General features: G+C 40.4%; 7 protein-coding genes across 8 annotated transcripts; 4 read left to right on the top strand and 3 right to left on the bottom strand.

The window, feature by feature from the left end:
• Nucleotides 1–6,158: 6,158 nt before the first annotated feature.
• LOC106443874 (RING-H2 finger protein ATL51-like) lies at nt 6,159–7,529 on the top strand. Its single transcript, XM_013885426.3, has one exon. It carries the CDS (start codon nt 6,418–6,420, stop codon nt 7,366–7,368), a length of 951 nt encoding a protein of 316 aa, XP_013740880.2. The 5' UTR covers nt 6,159–6,417; the 3' UTR covers nt 7,369–7,529.
• Nucleotides 7,530–8,348: 819 nt separating this feature from the next.
• LOC106438960 (peroxisome biogenesis protein 19-1) lies at nt 8,349–9,863 on the top strand. The gene is made up of 5 exons (XM_013880285.3): nt 8,349–8,556; nt 8,695–8,734; nt 8,900–9,188; nt 9,269–9,585; nt 9,674–9,863. Exons 1-5 carry the CDS (start codon nt 8,514–8,516, stop codon nt 9,717–9,719), a joined length of 735 nt encoding a protein of 244 aa, XP_013735739.2. The 5' UTR covers nt 8,349–8,513; the 3' UTR covers nt 9,720–9,863.
• Nucleotides 9,864–10,758: 895 nt separating this feature from the next.
• LOC106438959 (cytochrome P450 89A9) lies at nt 10,759–13,105 on the top strand. The gene is made up of 2 exons (XM_013880284.3): nt 10,759–12,064; nt 12,687–13,105. The coding sequence occupies exons 1-2, from the start codon at nt 10,897–10,899 to the stop codon at nt 13,028–13,030; spliced, it is 1,512 nt and encodes a 503-aa protein (XP_013735738.2). The 5' UTR covers nt 10,759–10,896; the 3' UTR covers nt 13,031–13,105.
• A 416-nt stretch (nt 13,106–13,521) lies between these two features.
• LOC106443873 (polcalcin Bra n 2-like) lies at nt 13,522–14,038 on the bottom strand. The gene has a single exon (XM_013885424.2). It carries the CDS (start codon nt 13,987–13,989, stop codon nt 13,738–13,740), a length of 252 nt encoding a protein of 83 aa, XP_013740878.2. The 5' UTR covers nt 13,990–14,038; the 3' UTR covers nt 13,522–13,737.
• Nucleotides 14,039–14,249: 211 nt separating this feature from the next.
• LOC106444858 lies at nt 14,250–16,825 on the top strand. Its single transcript, XM_048776237.1, has one exon. It carries the CDS (start codon nt 15,742–15,744, stop codon nt 16,129–16,131), a length of 390 nt encoding a protein of 129 aa, XP_048632194.1. The 5' UTR covers nt 14,250–15,741; the 3' UTR covers nt 16,132–16,825.
• Nucleotides 16,826–17,057: 232 nt separating this feature from the next.
• Nucleotides 17,058–18,612, bottom strand: LOC106443872. 2 transcript variants are annotated; one of them, XM_013885423.3, is made up of 3 exons: nt 17,983–18,612; nt 17,690–17,902; nt 17,058–17,468 (listed from the first exon to the last, which is right to left on the bottom strand). In XM_013885423.3, the coding sequence occupies exons 2-3, from the start codon at nt 17,845–17,847 to the stop codon at nt 17,168–17,170; spliced, it is 459 nt and encodes a 152-aa protein (XP_013740877.2). In that variant the 5' UTR covers nt 17,848–17,902; nt 17,983–18,612; the 3' UTR covers nt 17,058–17,167. The 2 variants fall into 2 exon arrangements, with proteins under 2 accessions (XP_013740877.2, XP_022573334.2); XM_022717613.2 differs by having other exon boundaries at nt 17,690–17,882; nt 17,983–18,600.
• Nucleotides 18,613–19,110: 498 nt separating this feature from the next.
• Nucleotides 19,111–19,823, bottom strand: LOC106443871. The gene has a single exon (XM_013885422.3). It carries the CDS (start codon nt 19,620–19,622, stop codon nt 19,230–19,232), a length of 393 nt encoding a protein of 130 aa, XP_013740876.2. The 5' UTR covers nt 19,623–19,823; the 3' UTR covers nt 19,111–19,229.
• Nucleotides 19,824–19,907: the final 84 nt, after the last annotated feature.

Genomic DNA, 19,907 nt, shown 5'->3' with positions numbered 1-19,907 from the left:
ACCATTTTCAGTTTTTCACAATGTTGAAACAACTTATTACACAGAAAGAAAACAACAACAACACAACTCAAAAAGAAAACACAAGAGCCAACAATAGAAGAACACCTCAAGGTGGCCGGTAGGAGGTGAAATAGAGAAGCAGGAGCGAAGGGCCGTCTGAAGGAGTAGCTGGAAATGATAACAGCCGGTCACGGAGAAGCCTGTCCACAGCCAGATGGGTTTGTCTTGAGCTAGATGACACAGAAGTGAAGATTCGAGCATTCCTCTCTTTCCAAATAAGGTAGATGATCGACTGGAAAATGAGCTTAAGAAGAGTTACTTCCTTACGGCTAATGCGATTGGAAGAGGAGACTATCCAAGCAGCTGCAGCGTGGAGATCCAATGGTGGATTCGGCAAGATCTGCGAGGCAAACCCCAACCAGAGAGAAGAGGAGTAGCTGCACTCAAAAAACAAATGGTGGTGTGTTTCCAACGCAGAGGAGCACATCACACACTCACCTGCCACATTCATACCCCATCTGCGAAGTCTATCCTTAGTGGGAAGCCGACGCAGTAGAGCCATCCAAGCCATGAAAGTATTTCTAGGAATATTTTCCTTGAACCATATTACCTTGTGCCAGAACACAGTAGGAGAAGGCATTCGCAGGAATTGCCAAGTGACCTTGGAGGAGAAAGATGGACCAAATGAGTCTGCAGACTTGCGCCACAGAAACCTATCGGGACCTTTTACGATTGTCGGAGGGTCAATTGCTGTAATGGCTATTTGAATAGCTTGCATCGCCTCAGACCTAGCAGCAGGTAAAATCCATGAGCCATTATTTGCTGCATCCCTTACAAACGCACTCTGCCTGATCCGCAAGTTCCTTGGACCAGTTTCACCTGCGACGCAGAACAATGGACCCAACTGCGTCCAGTAGTCGAACCAGAAGCTTGCCACTTCCCCATTTCCAACGATACATCTCATTAAATCAGATAACATTGGCCTGAGCTGCAACATACTTTTAATAGTGGCAGAAACGCGAGCAGATTCTGTCATCTGCCAGAAGCCATTACGGTGGAAGATGTGGTTTTTCAACCATCTCGTCCAAAGAGATCCCGGTTCAGAAAAATATGCCCATACCCGCTTGAGACGAAATACAGTCTCGAACTCTTCCAAATGCCTAAGACCTAGGCCTCCCTCAGATTTTGGAGTACAAATATCCGACCACGCAACTCGAGATCCTCGTGCAGAAGTCGTGTCATTCTTCCATAGGAAAGCTGCGCATAATGAATCAACCTTTGCATAGAACGCTTTTGGCAAGACAAAAACAGCGCTCCAGAAGTTTACCATTCCATATATTACTGAAGCCACAAGCCTGATCTTGCCAGCAAAGGAGAGATACTTCACTGTCCATGAGTGCATCTTACTAGTGATTTTGTCTAGGAGCGGCTGCAAGGTACCGAGATTAAGCCTGCCAGGCTTCAGAGGGAGTCCAAGGTAACGTGTTGGGAAGATGCCTTGCTTGAACCCAGCAACATTACTTAAGGCAGCTGCATCAGTGTCATTGTACCCACCAAAGAAGATTTCTGATTTTGCAGGGTTCATCTCCAAACCTGAGATTGTTTTAAACTCCGCCATAACCGAGGATATTGCAGCCAGGGAATCAGCAGACCCATCAGAAAAGACCAGCAGATCGTCAGCGAACAACAGATGGGTAACTAAGGGGTCCTCACACTTCGGGTGCATCTTAATCCGGCCCTCTACAGCAGATTTTTCAAGGATTTTGGACAAAGCTTCCATTACCATAATAAACAGGTAAGGAGAGATGCAGTCCCCTTGTCTAAGACCTTTTTCTCCTTTAAAGAAACCAGCCAGCTCTCCATTGATTGACATTGAGAACCTCGGGGAAGTGATACATTCTTTGACCCAATCCCTAAACACAGGCGGGAAGTCTTGTGCCTCCAATAATTTTAATAAGAAATCCCAACAGATAGTGTCGAATGCTTTCCGAAGATCAACTTTAAGCATCGAGCTCTTTGCACAAGAAGCTTTTTCATAGTTCCTGATCAGCTCAGATGATAACAGGACATTTTCTCCTAAACTTCGGCCTTTGAGGAACGCAGACTGATTAGGACTAATGCAGTCTTGAAGGAGTGGCTTCAAACGATTAGCAATAATCTTTGCTATGATCTTGTAAGCAATGTTGCAGCAACTAATGGGTCTGAATTCACCTAGCTTGCAAGCCTGAGCTGTCTTGGGAATTAGGACAATGGCAGTGTTGTTTAGGTCCTTAAGAAGCCTCCCATTCCTGAAAAATTCCTGAACCGCAGCCACAAAATCACTTCCCATTACCGACCAAGATGACCTGAGGAACTCAGCAGAGTAGCCATCCGGTCCCGGACTCTTACTAAGAGGCATAGCAAAGACTGTCTTGGTGATCTCCTCGCTGGTAACATCCTTTGTTAGCTCGAGCTTTTGAGCATCAGAGCATCTAAAGGGCATCAAGTCTCGGAGATGATCCAGTGTTGCAGGTGACTGCTGTAACTCTGTGGTTCCAAGTATATCTTTAAAGTACTCAGCAGCGTGATCCTTAATACCATCAGCCGTATTAATCATACGATCGTCAGCATCCCGGAGATAGTGAATGTGGTTTTTGCTGGCTCTCTCAATTACTGATTTATGGTAGAAGGAGGTGTCTCTATCTCCAAGGTGATGCCACTGAACCCTGGACTTCTGGCGGTAGAATTTTTCCTCTGCTTTGACTAGCACTTGCAGCTTGCCTCTTTCCTCGTGTTCCAATCTCGCAGTTTCCATATCAGGCGATGATAGTAGCTGCCGCTGAGCTAGTGCAACCTGAGAAGCCTGCTCTTTCACTCGCATTGAAATGCCACTGTAGTGTCTAGTGTTTAATCTCCTAAGAGCCGGTTTCAGGAGCTTTAAAGATCTAGCAAGCTTGAACTGCAGGGACCCTTGGATAGTATCAAAGCTCCACGCATCCTTTACCGTATCAAGGAAGTCCGGATGGTCTATGGTATGGTGGAAGAACTTGAATGGTTTAGGAGCACGTCTGGTCTGAGACGGCATTTTCACCAAACACGGGGCGTGATCTGATTGTTCCGGCTCAAGGAATTCGCAGAAAGAGTCTGGAAAGGAGTGAGCCCAGTGATGGTTAAACAAAGCGTGATCAATCTTCTTAGAAACTGGGTTTGCCTCTTGATTATTCCACCAAGAGTAAGTAAGGCCGTTCGATTGTGCCTCAAACAACTCAGCTTCCTGCAAAGCCAAGTTAAAATCATCCATTCCAGCTGTATCAACTTCGCCATTTAGGTGTTGAGAGTTTTGGTCTGATCTCAGTATCTGATTGAAATCACCTAATACAGCCCACGGAAATCTCGATGCTGGTGTAGTTGTATTGATAGATGCCAACTCATCCCACAGTTGCTGCCTTTCTTCCACTTGATTAAATCCATAAACGAAGCTGACCGTGAGGGAGAGGTTTTGCGCCAAAATAAACACTCCGCAGGTAACCATTTGAGGTGTTGCCTGATATATCGTCACCAAGACACTAGGGTGCCAAACAACAATGATCCTAGCCGTAGATTGACCATCTGAGTTAGCAAAAAACTTCCATCCTGGAGGAAGAGCTCCTAAAATCCGAGAAGAGTTACTGTGTTGTATACGCGTTTCTAAGTACGCACCAAAAAGTGGTTTATTTTTTCCAATCCAGTCCTTGACTGATGTGTGGCGTGTATCTCTATTCAGACCTCTTACATTCCACGCAAAAAACATGATTCAAAAAGTGATTAGGATTTTGTAGCCTTGCGGCTACTCTTCCGGTTAGGAACCAAGAAGAAAGGGTCATTTGGGTCATCTGCCTCATCCAAAGAAGCGGCAGAACCATCATTTTTATGAAACACATGGACAGTTGAGAACCCCAAGTTCCTGTCTAAAGACACCTCCGGTTTAGGTTTTGGTTCTTGGGAGTCAGGAAGAACTGTTGCTAGCTGAGGCACTAGTTCCCCATTTCCTTCAATAACTTCCACTGGCACCTGTAACAACTCCTCCGTGTCATTCATCACATGACTGGGTTCAGGCGATTGACAAATTTGATCCAAGCCGGCACTAGTATCCTGCATACAAGCGATTCCGACTGTTGCATCAGCAGAGCTTGCTCTTTCCCTACTCTGCACTCGTCTTCTTTCCCTGACAGATCTACCAGGTCTTGATCTTCTACGGCCCTGAGATTCGCGGCTTTGAGAATGACCTGATGGAGACGCAGACCTGCGAGGAGCAGCTGCAGCAGTAGGTCTCCACTGTTTTTGTCCTGAGCTAGGGCAGATCTGATGGTTATGACCGAACTTCCTACATGTAGTACACTTTTCCGGTAGCCAGGGGTATGAAACAGAGATCTGCACTTCTCTACCATTTGAGAAACCTGAGACAATCTTATCTGGAAGGCTCTCCAATAGGTTTACTTGTACCCATATTTTTGCCACCTCAAAATTTTCTTTTCTCTCCGTTTCAGGAGCTAACGAGACAGGCTTCCCCACTGCAGTTGCAATCCTACTAAGACTCTGTCGATTGAACAGCAGGTATGGTACCCCTCTTAACTCAACCGGAATTACAGCTGAGGTAAGTTGAGGCTGCTCCGGTGTAAACTCCGGAGACCAAGCTGCGACGAACATAGGGCAGCCCTTAATCATCCAAGCTTGACGGCTTAGTAGGTGTTCCCTAGTTCTCTCATTTGCAACTTTCAGGAGGAATGTACCTTCACCAATCTTGTGAACAAAGATTCTAGGACCAGTACGAGCCCAGATAGCATTTACGACGCCAATCAATCTCCCCATCGACGGAATATCTCCGGGAAATCGCGCAAAAATTAATTCTTTGAACTCCTCTTTAGCGGCAACAATGTTCTCGTCTGGAATCAGGACAAAGGGAGCTCCTGAAACATGAGTTGTCGGGGTTCCCAACTCCTGCAAAGTCGAAGATTCCTGGATCCTTGCCGACATCAGAGGTGGAGCTGCAACCTTTGCGGCTTTAATCGGGTCTTCAAGGGGGTTCTCAGACAGAGGACTAGCACTGGAGGATGGACCTGCAACAGTGGATCTAGGGGAGGTGTCCGTCAAGTTTGGAGAATCCAATTCCGGCTGAACCGTAGGATTGGTCTCAACAACAGGTGAAATTTGTACTTCCTGAACATCAACAACAGCAGCGATGGGAGCAGCGGTACGAGGCAGAGAGCTTTGCTTGGATGACGGCACAGACGAGCCTGCAGACCGAGAGCCAAACCGACCTAGCTTTGACGACGCAGCAAAGCCCGCCGCGCCAGGTTTCCTACGCTTCCCCATCGGAGGGGAGAGGCCGAGAGTTTAAATAAGAAGAGGGGAGGCGGAGAATTCTCAACGGTGGCGTGGTGCCGGAGCCGTCGGCGCGAACAGGGGATGAGAAACCCTAATCGCCTTTCAATCGCCAGAGAGGAGAGAGAAAGTCGAAGTTTTTTTTTTTTTTTTTTTTTTTTTTTTTTTGGTAAACTCTAACGTTTTCTTTGGTAAACTCTAACGTTTTCTTTACTCAAAATAAATAAAAACAAACATTTACTGCTTTTAACATATAGAGAGGTATTATAATCATAAGAGTATTTTTAATGTAAAACTCCATTTTTCTTCTAAAATGGAATAAAAGTAAAAATGAAATAAAATTGCTCCAACCCTATTTCATTTTCTATTCCAAACAAACAAAAAATAGATTATTCCATTTATGGAGTAAATTTCATTATGGAGTGAGATATTGAGTTGAGTTGGAGCATTCCTTACTCTATATTCACTTTTATTCCATTTTAGAGAAAAAAATGGAGTATACATGGAAATACCCTAAGATAACAAGTACGGTCATTTATTGCATTTTTTTTTTGAAGAGATTAAAACAGTTAACCATGGGAGCTTAGGGAGGGGAACTTAAAAAAATAAGAATAAAATAGTAGGTGGATCCCACCATTTTTGAAAATTGGGTAGCTTTTGCTGCCTAAATAAACAGCGATTTTGGAGAGTTTTTTCAACTGTTTGTGGATTCCACTGACAAATGGCAGTCCGCGATTGGTGAATTTTTAATTTTTTTTAATTAGAAAAAAAAATAAAAAATTAAACACCCCAAATGGAGTGCTGGTTTAATGCTGCTCTTAACTCCATTTATTCCACTAACCCATTTCACAAGGTATGCATTATTAAATTGTTTACTAAAAGATAAAAATAGAAGCATAAAAGAACAAATAAATAAAGCAAATTGTGCACCTTTAGTTTATTCTTCTTGATTTTATAAGAAGAATATTCACTTAATTAACTAAATTAGTAACCATCATATAAAGCTATCATAAACATTCACCGCTCTTCTTCTTCTTCTTCCTCCTCCATCTCTCTCTCTCTCCTGCAACACCATCAATGGGCTCTACAGGAAACCCTAACCCATGGGATCAATACGATTCATACAAAGACTGCTCACAAGGAGTATGCAGCGTCTACTGCCCTCAATGGTGTTACATCATCTTCCCTCCTCCTCCTTCCTTCTTCCTCGACGAAGACTCCTCCTCCTCCGACTTCTCCCCTCTCCTCATCGCCCTCATCGGAATCCTCGCTAGCGCCTTCATCCTCGTCAGCTACTACACACTCACCTCCAAGTACTGCCGCCGCTCCTCCACAGCCTCAGGAGCCACCATCTCTTCCTCCGCCGTCGTCACCGACACGTGGCAGAGAAGCAACGGAGCTTCAAATGGACTCGATGAGACTCTGATTGAATCGATTACGGTTTATAAATACAGGAAGGGAGATGGATTCGTGGAGTCTTCGGATTGCTCTGTGTGCTTGAGCGAGTTTCAGGAGGAGGAGAGGTTGAGATTGCTTCCTAAGTGCAGCCACGCGTTTCACGTGCCTTGTATTGATACTTGGTTGAAGTCTCACTCTAACTGTCCTCTCTGCCGCGCGGAGATCAGCGTAACCGTCGCTAACGCCGTTGATGAATCCGTTTCGGTATCTAATCAACCGATCGTAACGGAGTCTGATTCTGTTTCGGTTGATTCCGTCGTTGTTAACTTAGATCTGGAAACTAGATCGGTTGTTGCTGACGTGGAAACGCCGAAGAGACCGGAGCTGCAAGGATCTAGATACGGAGATCGGAACTCAGGCGACGTGGTATTGATCGCTGATATACTCCGGGAGATTGAAGAGGATGAAGACTCGGCGGGTGTGGGGACTTCTCGGCGTGTAGAAGATGGGGAGGGAGAGAAGACGCCTCCGCCGCCGTCGGATTCGGCGGCGAATCAAACAGCTGGAGTAGTTTCGAATTTTCTGGCGCGGAGTTACGGCAAAGCAAAGAATTACCGTTTACCCAGTTGAAAAAAATGATTTAAGATTTTAGGAAATTTGAAATTACTGAAAAGTCAAAATGCGAATTGGCTTTTACTGTGTTTGGTTAGTTAGACAATTTATACGGTTGGTAATCTTATACCGGTAAAACCATTTTACCCTTTTATGTAATTGATGGGCTTTTATTATTAGTTTCTAGCCCACTTGGTGACTGTGTTCAAAGAAAGAAAAAAAGCCCACTTGGTGACTTGAGGCATTCGTGTTGCAAAACGTTTAACGGGCTTAAGAAGAACATAACTCGGTAAGCAAATTGGATCAGGCATCGACGTTCCGGTTTGGTTCTTTTGGTTTTTTTTTTCTTTTTTCATATAGGAACAGTTCGGTTATCTGGTTGGGATCCATTTCGGTTCTTTCGGTTTTCGAGTCAGTTTAGGGACTAACTATAAGAACCGATTAATATCTACTAAAATTTTAGTTTCAATTGAGTTAAGGTTTGATTCCACGTTTATCGGTTAATTTTGGATAATTTAGAATTAAAAAAATATTTTAGTTTCTAGGTAATTAAGATAAATTTTAATATTTTAGATAAAAACTATTCGGTAATTTGGTTCCTTAGGATAATTTAGATAATTTTAAGTACTTTAGATAAAAACTATCTGGATATTTTAATTTTTCGGATAGTTCGGTATATAAGTAATACATTTACAATATTTGGTATTTTAATATTCAATATAGTTAATATTTTTAGGTATATATTATATTTCAGATATTCAGATATTCATTCGGTTTTTGGTTCGGTTATAAAAATATATAAATTATTCAGTTATTTTTGAATTTTGATTCGGTTTTGGATTCAATTTTTTAGTTCAGTTCCGGTTTATTTATCGGTTTTTATGTCTCCAAATAGACGGTGTGTGTATAAAATAATAAAAATGGAAAAAGTGATCGCAGCCGTTGGATAGAGACATTTAAATAATAAAATTGGAAAAGTGATCACAGTCGTTGGATCTCGAGACCTTGAGCTTCACCGTAACTCCAAAAGAAAGCGTCATATCAATCACACCGTCTCCTAAACAAACAAGGCAAAACCAAAAGGTTTCTTCTTCTGTCAATCTTCTCAGATTCCTCCCTTCCCAATTGTTCACACACACACAGAGACCAAACGCCGTAAGCAAATGGCGAACGATCACACCGACGACTTAGACGAGCTTCTCGATAGTAAGTTCTCGTGATCCATCCGACCAGTATGCGTTTCCTAGAATTCTATATTATTGTGTCCCTCCCCATCTCTCCTGATAGTTGAAAGGTTCTGCCTTTGAGATTTGTATTGATTCACTATGTGGTTTTGTGTCTCAGGTGCATTGGATGATTTCAAAGATCTCAATCTTTCTCAAAGGTTACTCCTTTTATCTTTACTCCCTCTGTTTCTAGCTCAAAAGTCTCAGACTTTAAGTCTTAGCTTCGGTTATGAATACCTCTGGAAACGAGATTGGTCTTAAAGTCTCAAACTTTCCGTCTTAGTTTGATTTGTTTTGGGGATGTTCTGTTGTGGAAACCATAGGGAAGGCGAAGAGGAGAACGAGAAGAAAAAGAAACAAGAGCCGTCTCCATTGCCGAGTGGAGTTCAAGGTCTCGGAATGGGTTTGCCTGATATGAGAATCAAGAGCAAGGGAAAGCAGAAAGTCTCGAAACAGGATCATGTCGCAGAAGCTCTTGATAAGCGTAGGGAACAAACTAGAGAAACTGTGGAATCTATCTCTTCCAAGCAGCAGCAGCAACCAGCTTCTGGTGATGATGATGCTATGGTCGAGGATTTTCTTAAGCAATTCGAGAGTCTCGCTGGATCTCAGGTATAGCCTCCTTTTTACTTTATTGCTACAAGTAGAGATTAGTAGAACCAATGTGTGGTCTCTTGTTTCTTTTGGCATAGGACTTGGAATCGATAGTGGAAACGATGATGCAACAGCTACTGTCGAAAGACATTCTCCACGAACCAATGAAGGAGATCGGTGCAAGGTATCCGAAATGGCTAGAGGAGAATGAAGGCAGTATAAGCAAAGAAGACTATAACCGCTATTCGCAGCAGTACAAGCTGATCAAAGAGCTCAATGCGGTTTACGAGGATGAACCGAACAATTCATCCAAGATTATGGAGATCATGCAGAAGATGCAAGAGTGTGGACAACCACCTAATGATATCGTTCAGGAGATGGATCCTGGGTTTGATTTCGCAAGTCTAGGCCAAATGTGAGTCCCCTTTCTCCTCATGTTTCTCAGTTGCTTTCCTTATGAACTTAGGAAAAAAACTAATGTTTCATGTGTGTATTATCCACAGGTCTCCAGAGATGCTTGAGTCTTCACCAAATTGCTGTATAATGTGATGGAATCACTTGTGTCAAGGAACCAAAAAGCTTCAAGAATCTCTGTGTGATCAAAGATATATGATTTATGTACTATTGCATTTTCACCCACACAAATAAATGTCAGTCTCAAATCAAAACAATACAAGATTTTTAAACGTGTTATACCAAGAAGAAAAGGCAGAGGTTTATAGAACAAAGGTCTTAAGCTATAAGTGTGATCAAGTCTCAAACAATCATCTGCTATGGCAACCAACTTCTCATTAACACAGTGAGTACTCAAGCTCCTTTCAGAGTACCAACAAAGAATAATATATATCACGCGCCTTTTATATGTTTCTACCACTAGTAATCACCATCATAATAGCTGGTGTACTGATAAAAATAGTTGCATTCTTTCCATGTGATCAAGACCACAACCTTTTCTCGTGTGTGGAAAAATGCATGGCAAATAATTGCATGAAGACACAAAGATACTAACTTACAAAGTAACCGAAAATATTCAGCTCTGTATTCATTACACGCATTTTGCAACGGACAAGAAAACAGAAGCAGACGCGTACACGTTACCATTCCTCACTTAGTCACTGACTCACTTGTCAAAGTTCCTTCCACTTCTATTCGACTACTTTGTTGTTGTTATCCACATATCTCCTCCATTTAACTAAAACGTTAATACGAAATCTAGATCAGATTACACGTCGCACAATCAATCACAAGATACATATATATTTCACTCATTTCACAACACAGAACTTTTAGTTAACAGTTAAAGAAAACGTACGTGTCTGCCTGTTTTAATGTTCATTTTCCAATGATCCCACTCTACCAAATGATACAAGACGGTGAAGAGTGCTGACAACATTATTGCGTGTACAGTTTAGAGAAATATCTACTTCAAAAGTCATGTGATCAGTTTAATCAACGGTCTAGAAAACCTGAACAAAGATAAACATTATTTAACAAAAGTCTTTACAAAAATACATGTTTGATAGGTGATTATTACACATGAATTCAAATCAAGATGGCCCATAAAAGAAACATAGTACTTGCTTACAATCTCAGCCACATGAAATAACACATTTTTATCTAATCTCTCTCTATGCATATTTATAGTTCCATACATTTTATTCTTCTAAGTTATAAAAGTAGTAACTCCCTTTCCCTTCTTTAATCTCCACTTTGAACGCAAGCAACAATGGAGATCATCACAATCATCTTCCTCACCATCATCTCTCTCATCTTCATCAAACTCATCTTCTTCTCCCCTCCCCACAAACTCCCACCAGGCCCACCTCGTTTCCCGGTGATCGGAAACATCATCTGGCTCAAGAAAAACAACTTCTCAGACTTCCAAGGCGTCCTCCGCGACTTAGCCTCCCGTCACGGACCAATCATAACACTCCACGTAGGCTCAAAGCCTTCAATATGGGTCACCGACAGGTCCCTCTCCCACGAAGCCCTCGTCCAAAACGGCGCCGTTTTCTCCGACCGTCCCCTCGCTCTCCCCACGACCAGAGTCATCACAAGCAACCAGCACGACATACACTCCTCAGTCTACGGCTCTCTCTGGAGAACCCTCCGCCGGAACCTCACCTCCGAAATCCTCCAGCCGGCCCGCGTCAAGGCCCATGGGCCGTCGAGGAAATGGGCTTTGGAGATTCTCGTCGATCTCTTCGAAACGGAGCAGAGAGAGAAAGGCTTCGTCTCGGAGGCGTTGGATCATCTCCGACACGCGATGTTCTGTCTGCTGGCGCTGATGTGTTTCGGGGAGAAACTTAAAAGAGAAGAGATAAAAGAGATCGAAGAGGCTCAGTACCAGATGCTCATAAGCTACACCAAGTTCAGCGTCCTCAACATCTTCCCGACCGTCACCAAGTTCTTGCTCCGGCGAAAGTGGAAAGAGTATCTTGAACTCCGGAAGTCTCAGGAGAGCGTCTTGCTCAAATTCGTGAACGCTAGGGGGAGAGAAGCCTCCGGAGATGTTCTCTGCTACGTCGACACGCTGCTGAGTCTCGAGATCCCGACGGAGGAAGACGAAGGGAAGAAGAGGAAGCTGAGCGACTCGGAGATAGTGAGCCTCTGCTCGGAGTTTCTTAACGCGGCGACGGATCCTACCGCGACGGCCATGCAGTGGATCTTGGCGATCGTGGTGAAGTATCCGGAGATACAGAGGAAGGTGTACGAGGAGATGAAGAGTGTTTTGGAAGAAGGAGAAGAGATCAGAGAAGAGGATTTGGGGAAGCTGAGTTATCTCAAAGCTGTGATCTTGGAGAGTTTGAGAAGACACCCTCCTGGTCATTACTTGTCCTACCATAAGGTTACTAACGACACCGTTTTGAGTGGTTTCCTCGTTCCGCGCCAAGGTAGCTAACCGTTATACATATAGGGACTATTGTTACAAGTGCTATGAACTAGCAATATAGTAGTAATAATTCTTTTAATCTATATCATTATTAAGTTTCAAAAACCATGCACCACAAGGACCCAAACTTAGTGTGTCCTGTGCTCAAATTATTTCTAGTTCATGTTCAAAAATATTTAATGAGGTAGTTTGAAAAGTTATTTTCTATTTATATATTAATGATTTTTTTTAAAAAATTATAAGCTATAAATTTAAAGTCTTAGACAATAATTTATATGTTTAGTTTTTGATTTTTAATATTTATTTTTAGAATCGTTTGCATATGTTGTTAGATGGCCATGGTCCAGTGTTTTAAATATGATCGATTTTGCCGGATGCATACTAGTTTCACCTTACACTCATACATGGTATTGAGATTATAGGGACCAAAAACAATATATTAAAAGAATTTAATTATTTTTTTGTTTATTTATTATATCTATTTATATTTCCTCTTAACATTTTTGGGTTCAAGGCCAAAGTTTCACCAGACCGGCTCTACATACACTTGTTGTTTCATGTTTAGTGCTCAGTCCCTGAAGCTATTTGTAACATCATTTTTATCTGATTTGTGTTGAGATTAGGTACTATAAACTTCATGGTAGGAGAAATGGGCCGTGACCCGAAGATATGGGAGGATCCTTTAACGTTCAAGCCAGAACGTTTTCTAGAGAACGGGGAAGCGCACGGGTTCGATATGACCGGAACTCGTGAGATCAAGATGATGCCGTTTGGAGCCGGACGAAGGATGTGTCCTGGTTACGGCCTTTCGCTGCTACACCTTGAATACTATGTGGCCAATTTGGTTTGGAAGTTTGAGTGGAAATGCGTAGAAGGTGAAGAGGTTGATTTGTCTGAGAAGCAACAGTTCATTACAATGGTCATGAAAACCCCTTTCAAGGCAAATATGTATCCAAGGAGAAAGTGATGTTGCTTTAACTTGTTGGCAATATGTATGTAAAATATATATGTTTTTATTATAGTCAAACATTTTATTTTGAAATATCTAAGGATACTAACTACATTATCACACTTAGCACTATTCATGTGAATAACAAGACTTCACTGACTTACCATGTTTTCTTGGGTGAAACTGAAAACGTAAAATTAAAATTAAAAAAATGCTTCTTCGTCGGGATTCGAACCCGGTCTCTCGGGTGAAAGCTGAGTATCCTAACCAGCTAGACTACGAACCCGGGTCGAAAGCCGAGTATCCTAACCAGCCAGACTACGATGGATTTGTTGAATGTCTCTTAAAATCTTATTCTAACTGAACCAACTATACTTTTCAAAAAGCAAGAGCATTAACCCACAAAATTGTATTTATAAATTTTAATCTCTTAATTTAATTGTAGTATTATTTCTTTTCATTTTCACTCTAAAATTTTACTATATTTTATAATATATTTACCTGGAACGTTATTTGGAATTATTTTTTTATTTCAATAAATCACTACATTATTGTCTAGAACCAAATCCCTTTACCATTCAAAAAAATGGTGGCATTCTTCAGTTATATCATTACAATCCATTACATGAAATGAAAACATAATAAAAACATACTTAATCAAATGATTATCATTACAAAAACAAATTAAACATGATTAAATCTCAAATTGAATTTTAATATTTCGCTTAGAAAATCTTGGCGACATCTTTCATGAGACCACGGTTAGCACTTGCGAAATCAGAAAATTCTTGGTAGGATATGTATCCATCGCCATCGGTATCAATCTCAGCCATCATACGCTTAATGTCGTCGTGAGTGACCGAACCAAGGTTCTTGAGAGCATCTCCAAGCTCGGAGGCAGAGATTTTTCCATCTCCGTTAGCATCAAATTTCTTGAAAATACGGTCGTGCTCAGCTTTTTCGGTTGCGTCAGCCATTGTTTATAGGTTTGTGTTCTTTCGGTGTCGGAGGAATTAGATGATCGTAAAGATTTATATAAAGAGACTTGAACGTGAAGAAGCTGAGGCAGTGCTTTAAACTAGGCCAATCTAAGGAGAAAACTGATGTTACCAAAATTAGAATGTGACTCGGTCTTACATTAACGGTCATTACCTTTTTCTATCAATTATATTAGTAATAGCATTCTTTGATATTATACATAGGCTTTGTTTTTATAAAATAAGGATAATATTAATAAACATATTTTATATGACTTGTTAATTTGGTAGTGGGATTTGCATGTCTAATGTTAATTTAACAAAAGTCAGAACCAAAGTCCTTTTTATTAACATCCAAACAGCCAAAGCTTTAGACAATAGTATATATAATCAATAACTCGAACATACATTGTAATAGTATGATATGAATTGCATACATATATTTCATTTAGTTCACGCTTTAACATGCATCCTTAATAGCATTTTTCTCACACATTTATAATAACACCAAACCACCCCAAAATAACAATAGCCAGGAGAGACTTAATCGTATTTATATTCTGGTTTGCACTAGAATAGTAGCCCCATTGATCATCAGGTTCGGTCCGGTACAGTTCCCCTGGTACACCAGTTATATACATGTATTTAGCCGGAGGCGGGGGTGATGACGATCTTCTGCAGTAAACCTTCTTCGGTGGTGGTGGCTGAGCACAAGAGCTAACGCATGATTCTTGAACCGTTGTTTCGGTGTGTTCAAGGGGTGAAGCGGAGTTGACATGATAAGTGAGAGACTGTAAGACGAGGAACATGGAGAGGACTCTAACCAGAGGTTTGGGGTTCAACATGATCAATATGATGACTAATAGAAAACGCCTTTTAATTTTACTACTTGGAAAATTAACAATGAAGAATATCATAAAACACATGCATGTGCATATATATATGTAGTATAATGCAACGACGCAGCGTCATATATTTACATCACCTATGCATTTGGTGAAGACCAGATCATAAAATTGCAAAAGGTGAGGGTTTTCAGTTTTGAATGAGTCTTCAAATTTGATAAAGGTACTACTATTAGTATTTTTTTGTGATGGACTGGCCCGGTCGATTCTGAGTCCAGTCTCGTTTTGGTCTTGGTACTTGACCCTAAAACATAAACATCTGGTGAAGCGACCCAAAAGTATTTCATATACCTATTTTTAGGTCCAACATCATGCAAAGATTTTCGAGAACACATGTACTTTTGGTTTGATCCTTTGAGAAACTTCTGACGCTAATGCCGCGACGTTTCCACCATCCACGGGGATTGTTGCTTCAAGGCCTAAACCTTTTGAATTGATAGCCAAATTCAAACTTCAATGCTGATTGGATATATACATATATATGTGTTTTTTCTTACTCTCTAAGGATATCATAATGGACTATAGCCATAAACTCATAATAAATAATAATAATCTAACTTTTTTACATGATATTTCAAGACATGCGATAAGGAACGATAGAGTGAATTCATATAGTTTGTTGCTGCATGTTTTTTATAAACGCTAGAATAATGCAACTGAAAGATCTCTTTCATATTTTAGTGCAACCAAAAGATCTTCCTATCTAAGATATTATATTCCTTTTCTCTCTTATAAATACAAAACCCTAAAAACTATCTCAAGGCTTCACCAAGATCGAAGCATCAAAACCACTATCTCATTTACATTTTGTTTCCTATATTATATCAACATTTGCATCATCATCATCATGAAATCAGTGTCGCTCATAGTCATTCTTCTCATCGCATCCTCTCTTTCACCTCAAACCGTAACATCATTCTCCTTATTTCCGTTTCCGTTTCCCCTTCCCATTCCATTTTCACTTCCATTTTCGCTCCCTTCTATATTTGGTGGAATAATCGGTAGAGATAATCACAGCGAGCTAGCTAGGAGGTGCTTCCCTGACCTAGGAGACGGAGAGGCCTGCATGGCTGAGATATTCGGGTCATTCTTCAACCGTCAGATAACTATAGGACCAGAATGTTGCAAGGCCATTGTTGAGATCGATGAAGACTGTACACAAGCCGTTTTTAAACAGTTCAGCGATTCTTTATTTACTAGTTCCGTCAAGCAGTTTTGCTCTTACATCAATAGCTGATGCAAACTTTGTTTAGGATAATTTTTTGGACTTTTTGGTCTATAAAAGGTTAAATTTAAGTTTATTTCTGTGATTTCTTGTTTTGGATTATTATTTTTAATTATAAAACACTGCTGTTCTTTTTCTTAAACATCTTATAAAAAGACACATTCTAAGACGAAGGCTCACCATACTCTATACGTTTTAGAATAAGAAAAATCATTTTTATTAAATAATATGGGTTCCCACTTGCAAGTGGTAAAAACTGAGTGGTAAATTGGAGTAAATCATTTTACACTGGACCACCATATTTGAAGTAAACATATGTTTTCTATCATTTATTTTTTTCCTAGATAATATTTCCATTCCAGGAAAGTAGTGAGAAAATTTACTCTAATATGATGGGTCCGAGTACCTTTTAGTCTACTTTTTGTTGCGCTCGCAGATCAACCATCATAGCCTAAAACATATATAGTAAAACCTAAAGCAAAGAATGTAAATTCACTTACTTCCAAGATGATCAGTCACCGTGTGTTGTAACACCTCTCTTCCTATTAATCACAATATGGAAGAGAGAACGTTGTTCATTGAAGAGGACAACGATTCTTGGATACAAAGAGCTGAGAATATCACGAAGACAAAAACTAACTGATCTTGTCAGTCTAATGGCTCAGAAATATTAGAAATATCTTGCCAGTTTCTTCTGATTCTTACTTTTAATTTTATGACTTATATATGACTTCAAAAAGTGCTGTGTGTATACAGTATACTATTCAATAACATACATATACATCTCATTCTTGTTATTTCTTACTCTTGGAAATATTTCTTATGTAGTACAAAATTGTCCTAGAGCTTTAGGTGTTTATAAAGTTCCCCAAATCTCTTGTATATACGGTGAAGTGTAGGCAGCTAATTTAAAATAAACTAAAAATTACACTACGAAGTCAAAATACTTATACATTCACATACAATTTAGAAGACGTACGCTACAAGAAACATCGTCCCAAACGAAACCTAGTTCCTTTAGAGAGAATAATCTATAAAACGTTTCGGCTTAGCTTCGAGTAACCAAAGACGATATATGAGCGGCAGAGAGCGTCTGGGCTCTAGGCGGCCTGTTACCAGAAAGTCGCGGCTGCCTATCGTTTCCGGCTAGGAAATCGTCTTGGCCGCCTAAGTTTTTCTCTGATGCGCCGCCAGGTCCGGAGAATCGACGACAGTGAAGGTTCTCCCGTCGCTGCTTTAGTTTTGCGTTGAAAGGATTCTCAGGTTTCGCGAGATCTTCTACGGTTAGCGCTTCCGACAACGAAGAGAATGATTGTGATTTACCTTTGTAATGTTTAGACAGTCCTCTCCTGTTGTTAAAATTCCAAACATAAGAATATGGGATAAATTTTCAAAATATACAAACGTTCGGAACAAAATTAAATATTATTTTCATATAACAGGTGGTTATGTATCTACTGAATCACCCTGAAAATAAAACTTTTCGCATTATACTCCTAAAGAATTAAATTTCTAATAAAAGCCCTCTGCATATTGGTGAGTAACCAAAAAAATACTTGATTCTCCTTACCTTAAAGAAAATGAACCACGACGGGCCGAATCGTCAGGAGAGTTTGGAAAAGAAGAGGGAGATATAAAACCTTCATCTGCATCTGCGTCCCTAACGCAATTTCCGCGTTTGCGTTCTTCACCCAACATAAGAGACTCCATCTGTTCTTGATAGTGCATGTTTTTCCTCAAAGCCGCTTCTAATTTATCAAAAACTTGATAACAGAAACCGTGGCTTTTTATACAAACAATTTATTATTATTATGATTATGTAGTCAGGCCGTAATTAAAATTAATTGATAAACGTAAGCATACCTTCTTGGTAGATTTTTGGTCTGAAATGTTTAATAAATGCTTATTTTTATCTGAAATGTTCGAATTTAAAACATTATCTTGTGAAATCTGTTTCTCAAGTAACATGATCACGCCCATGAACATGGGTTCTGGTCTTGCGGTCGTTATATAATAGTTTTCAGGTCGGGATATGATATTTGTGGAATGGTTGTGCCCGATAGTGACAGATGGAAAGAGTTGAGAAATGGATGGAGACTGGATGCATGGTACGTGGTGGGCGAAAGCAGATGACACGAACAACGAGGTCACTGAGAATCTGAGTGTGATGAACCTAGAGATACGTGTCGAACTACGTTGAGCAGATTCAGGATTTTTGGGCCATGATTGAGATAAACAAACTTTATTTCGAGTAGACCGGCCCCGTAGCACATGATTAATTTACAAACCAAAAAATAAAAACATAATGAAATTATGAGCTACGCAAATCGAATCAAGAAGTCAACTAACAATGCAGTAAACTTAAAATAAAGTGTCAATTAACATATGCAGTACTACATTTTTAGGGATTTATTTATATTTTTTTTTTGGCTAGCAGAGTTTTAAACTCTTAATCAAGTCTATTTATCTTGATGACAAAAAAAAAAAGTATAAGAAATTTATGCTATAACATTATGCTAATGTTACAGAAATCATTGTCTCAATTTAGAAACATTAACACAAACAGAGAAACTGTTAAATGATTTTTTTTAAATAAAAATTATATATATTCAATAAACTTCCCAAACTGTTTGATGAAATCTTTAAAGTATTACATTCCTGCTCAGGTCTAGTATGGTTATGTGTTGAGTTACTCTCACTAAGATCTTTTTCTATTTGCTTGGACGAGATGTTCAAGAAACAATAGACAATACACAATCTACCTACATCTATCAAAAACAATTAAGGTTTGTCTATTCTACACCATTCCATCATCTTGTGTAGAATGTCAGACTGTTCAGTAATGGCCAATCTAAGATTTATATAATCTATTCTAGCATCTATCAATCACATACTATTTACTTATGAACTCACATTGAACAAAACTAAACAAAAAGAACGTTCTATCCTTATTTTACCAAAATTGCATCCCAAGTGTTTTAATTCCTAGTATCAGCATAAAAGACACTAGTGTGACATAAGATAAATGATTCAAAAATTCAATTTCAATCAGTAAAAGACAAACAGTAAACAGAAAAAAACAGTAAAAAGATACTCGAAGGACGACACGATCAATCCTTGCTCTTGAGCCTCTCGATCCGCTGGTTAAGCTGCTCGATCTTAACCACCAAATGAGTAACAGAGTAGAGTATCCAGTAGAACACAAGCGCAGCCGCGATGAGAAGCGCGTTTCGCTGCGACTTCATCATCGATTTCTGGTGACGAAGGTGCTCCGACGGCGTGCAGGAGTCTCCGTCGCACGAAGGCATCGTCTCGTACTTCCAGTAGATGTCCATCAACAGGAAGAGGCAGAGAGGGACTATCGATAGAAACGGTTTCAGGAGATTACGCGTGACGCCGACCAATCCCTTGCGGAGTCCGTCGAGCCCCGGCATCGTCAGGAGGACGACCATGATCGCTTCAGCCGCCGCCGCGTAGCCTAACACAACCCATTCGAGAGCCATTTCTCACTGATCGACCAAAGGTGGATTTGAATCTGTTCTTGAATTTTCAGACAAGAGGTTAAGGAACGTGAAACACGTGTCGCACGTTGTTCAAAATGAAGAAGTTAATTGGCCAAACTAATTGCTGCCCAACTAATTACAAAGACTTAAAACAGCCCGTTTTTCTAAAGCCCGAAAAGGCCTTTATTCACAGACCGTCCATCCGTCAAGTAACGGCGTCAGAAGAAAGCGAAACGGCGACGTTTGGTAGGTGAGACACGCGGATCAGATTGTGCTTTGTCTCCT

Source organism: Brassica napus, chromosome A3 (genome assembly GCF_020379485.1).
Source record: "Brassica napus cultivar Da-Ae chromosome A3, Da-Ae, whole genome shotgun sequence".
In the NCBI taxonomy this organism is placed as follows: Eukaryota; Viridiplantae; Streptophyta; class Magnoliopsida; order Brassicales; family Brassicaceae; genus Brassica; species Brassica napus.
This window is presented reverse-complemented; position numbering and strand designations above follow the sequence as displayed.

Bases quoted from the DNA above. Each gene is read 5' to 3' on its own strand.
- LOC106443874 (XM_013885426.3), top strand. From the start codon at position 6,418: ATGGGCTCTACAGGAAACCCTAACCCATGGGATCAATACGATTCATAC.
- LOC106438960 (XM_013880285.3), top strand. From the start codon at position 8,514: ATGGCGAACGATCACACCGACGACTTAGACGAGCTTCTCGATA. The intron at 8,557-8,694 runs GTAAGTTCTCGT...TTTGTGTCTCAG, and splicing joins CTTAGACGAGCTTCTCGATA to GTGCATTGGATGATTTCAAA. The intron at 9,586-9,673 runs GTGAGTCCCCTT...TATTATCCACAG, and splicing joins TTCGCAAGTCTAGGCCAAAT to GTCTCCAGAGATGCTTGAGT.
- LOC106438959 (XM_013880284.3), top strand. From the start codon at position 10,897: ATGGAGATCATCACAATCATCTTCCTCACCATCATCTCTCTCATCTTC. The intron at 12,065-12,686 runs GTAGCTAACCGT...TGTTGAGATTAG, and splicing joins TTTCCTCGTTCCGCGCCAAG to GTACTATAAACTTCATGGTA.
- LOC106443873 (XM_013885424.2), bottom strand. From the start codon at position 13,989: ATGGCTGACGCAACCGAAAAAGCTGAGCACGACCGTATTTTCAAGAAA.
- LOC106444858 (XM_048776237.1), top strand. From the start codon at position 15,742: ATGAAATCAGTGTCGCTCATAGTCATTCTTCTCATCGCATCCTCTCTT.
- LOC106443872 (XM_013885423.3), bottom strand. From the start codon at position 17,847: ATGCACTATCAAGAACAGATGGAGTCTCTTATGTTGGGTGAAGAACGC. The intron at 17,469-17,689 runs GTAAGGAGAATC...TTTTAACAACAG, and splicing joins CGTGGTTCATTTTCTTTAAG to GAGAGGACTGTCTAAACATT.
- LOC106443871 (XM_013885422.3), bottom strand. From the start codon at position 19,622: ATGGCTCTCGAATGGGTTGTGTTAGGCTACGCGGCGGCGGCTGAAGCG.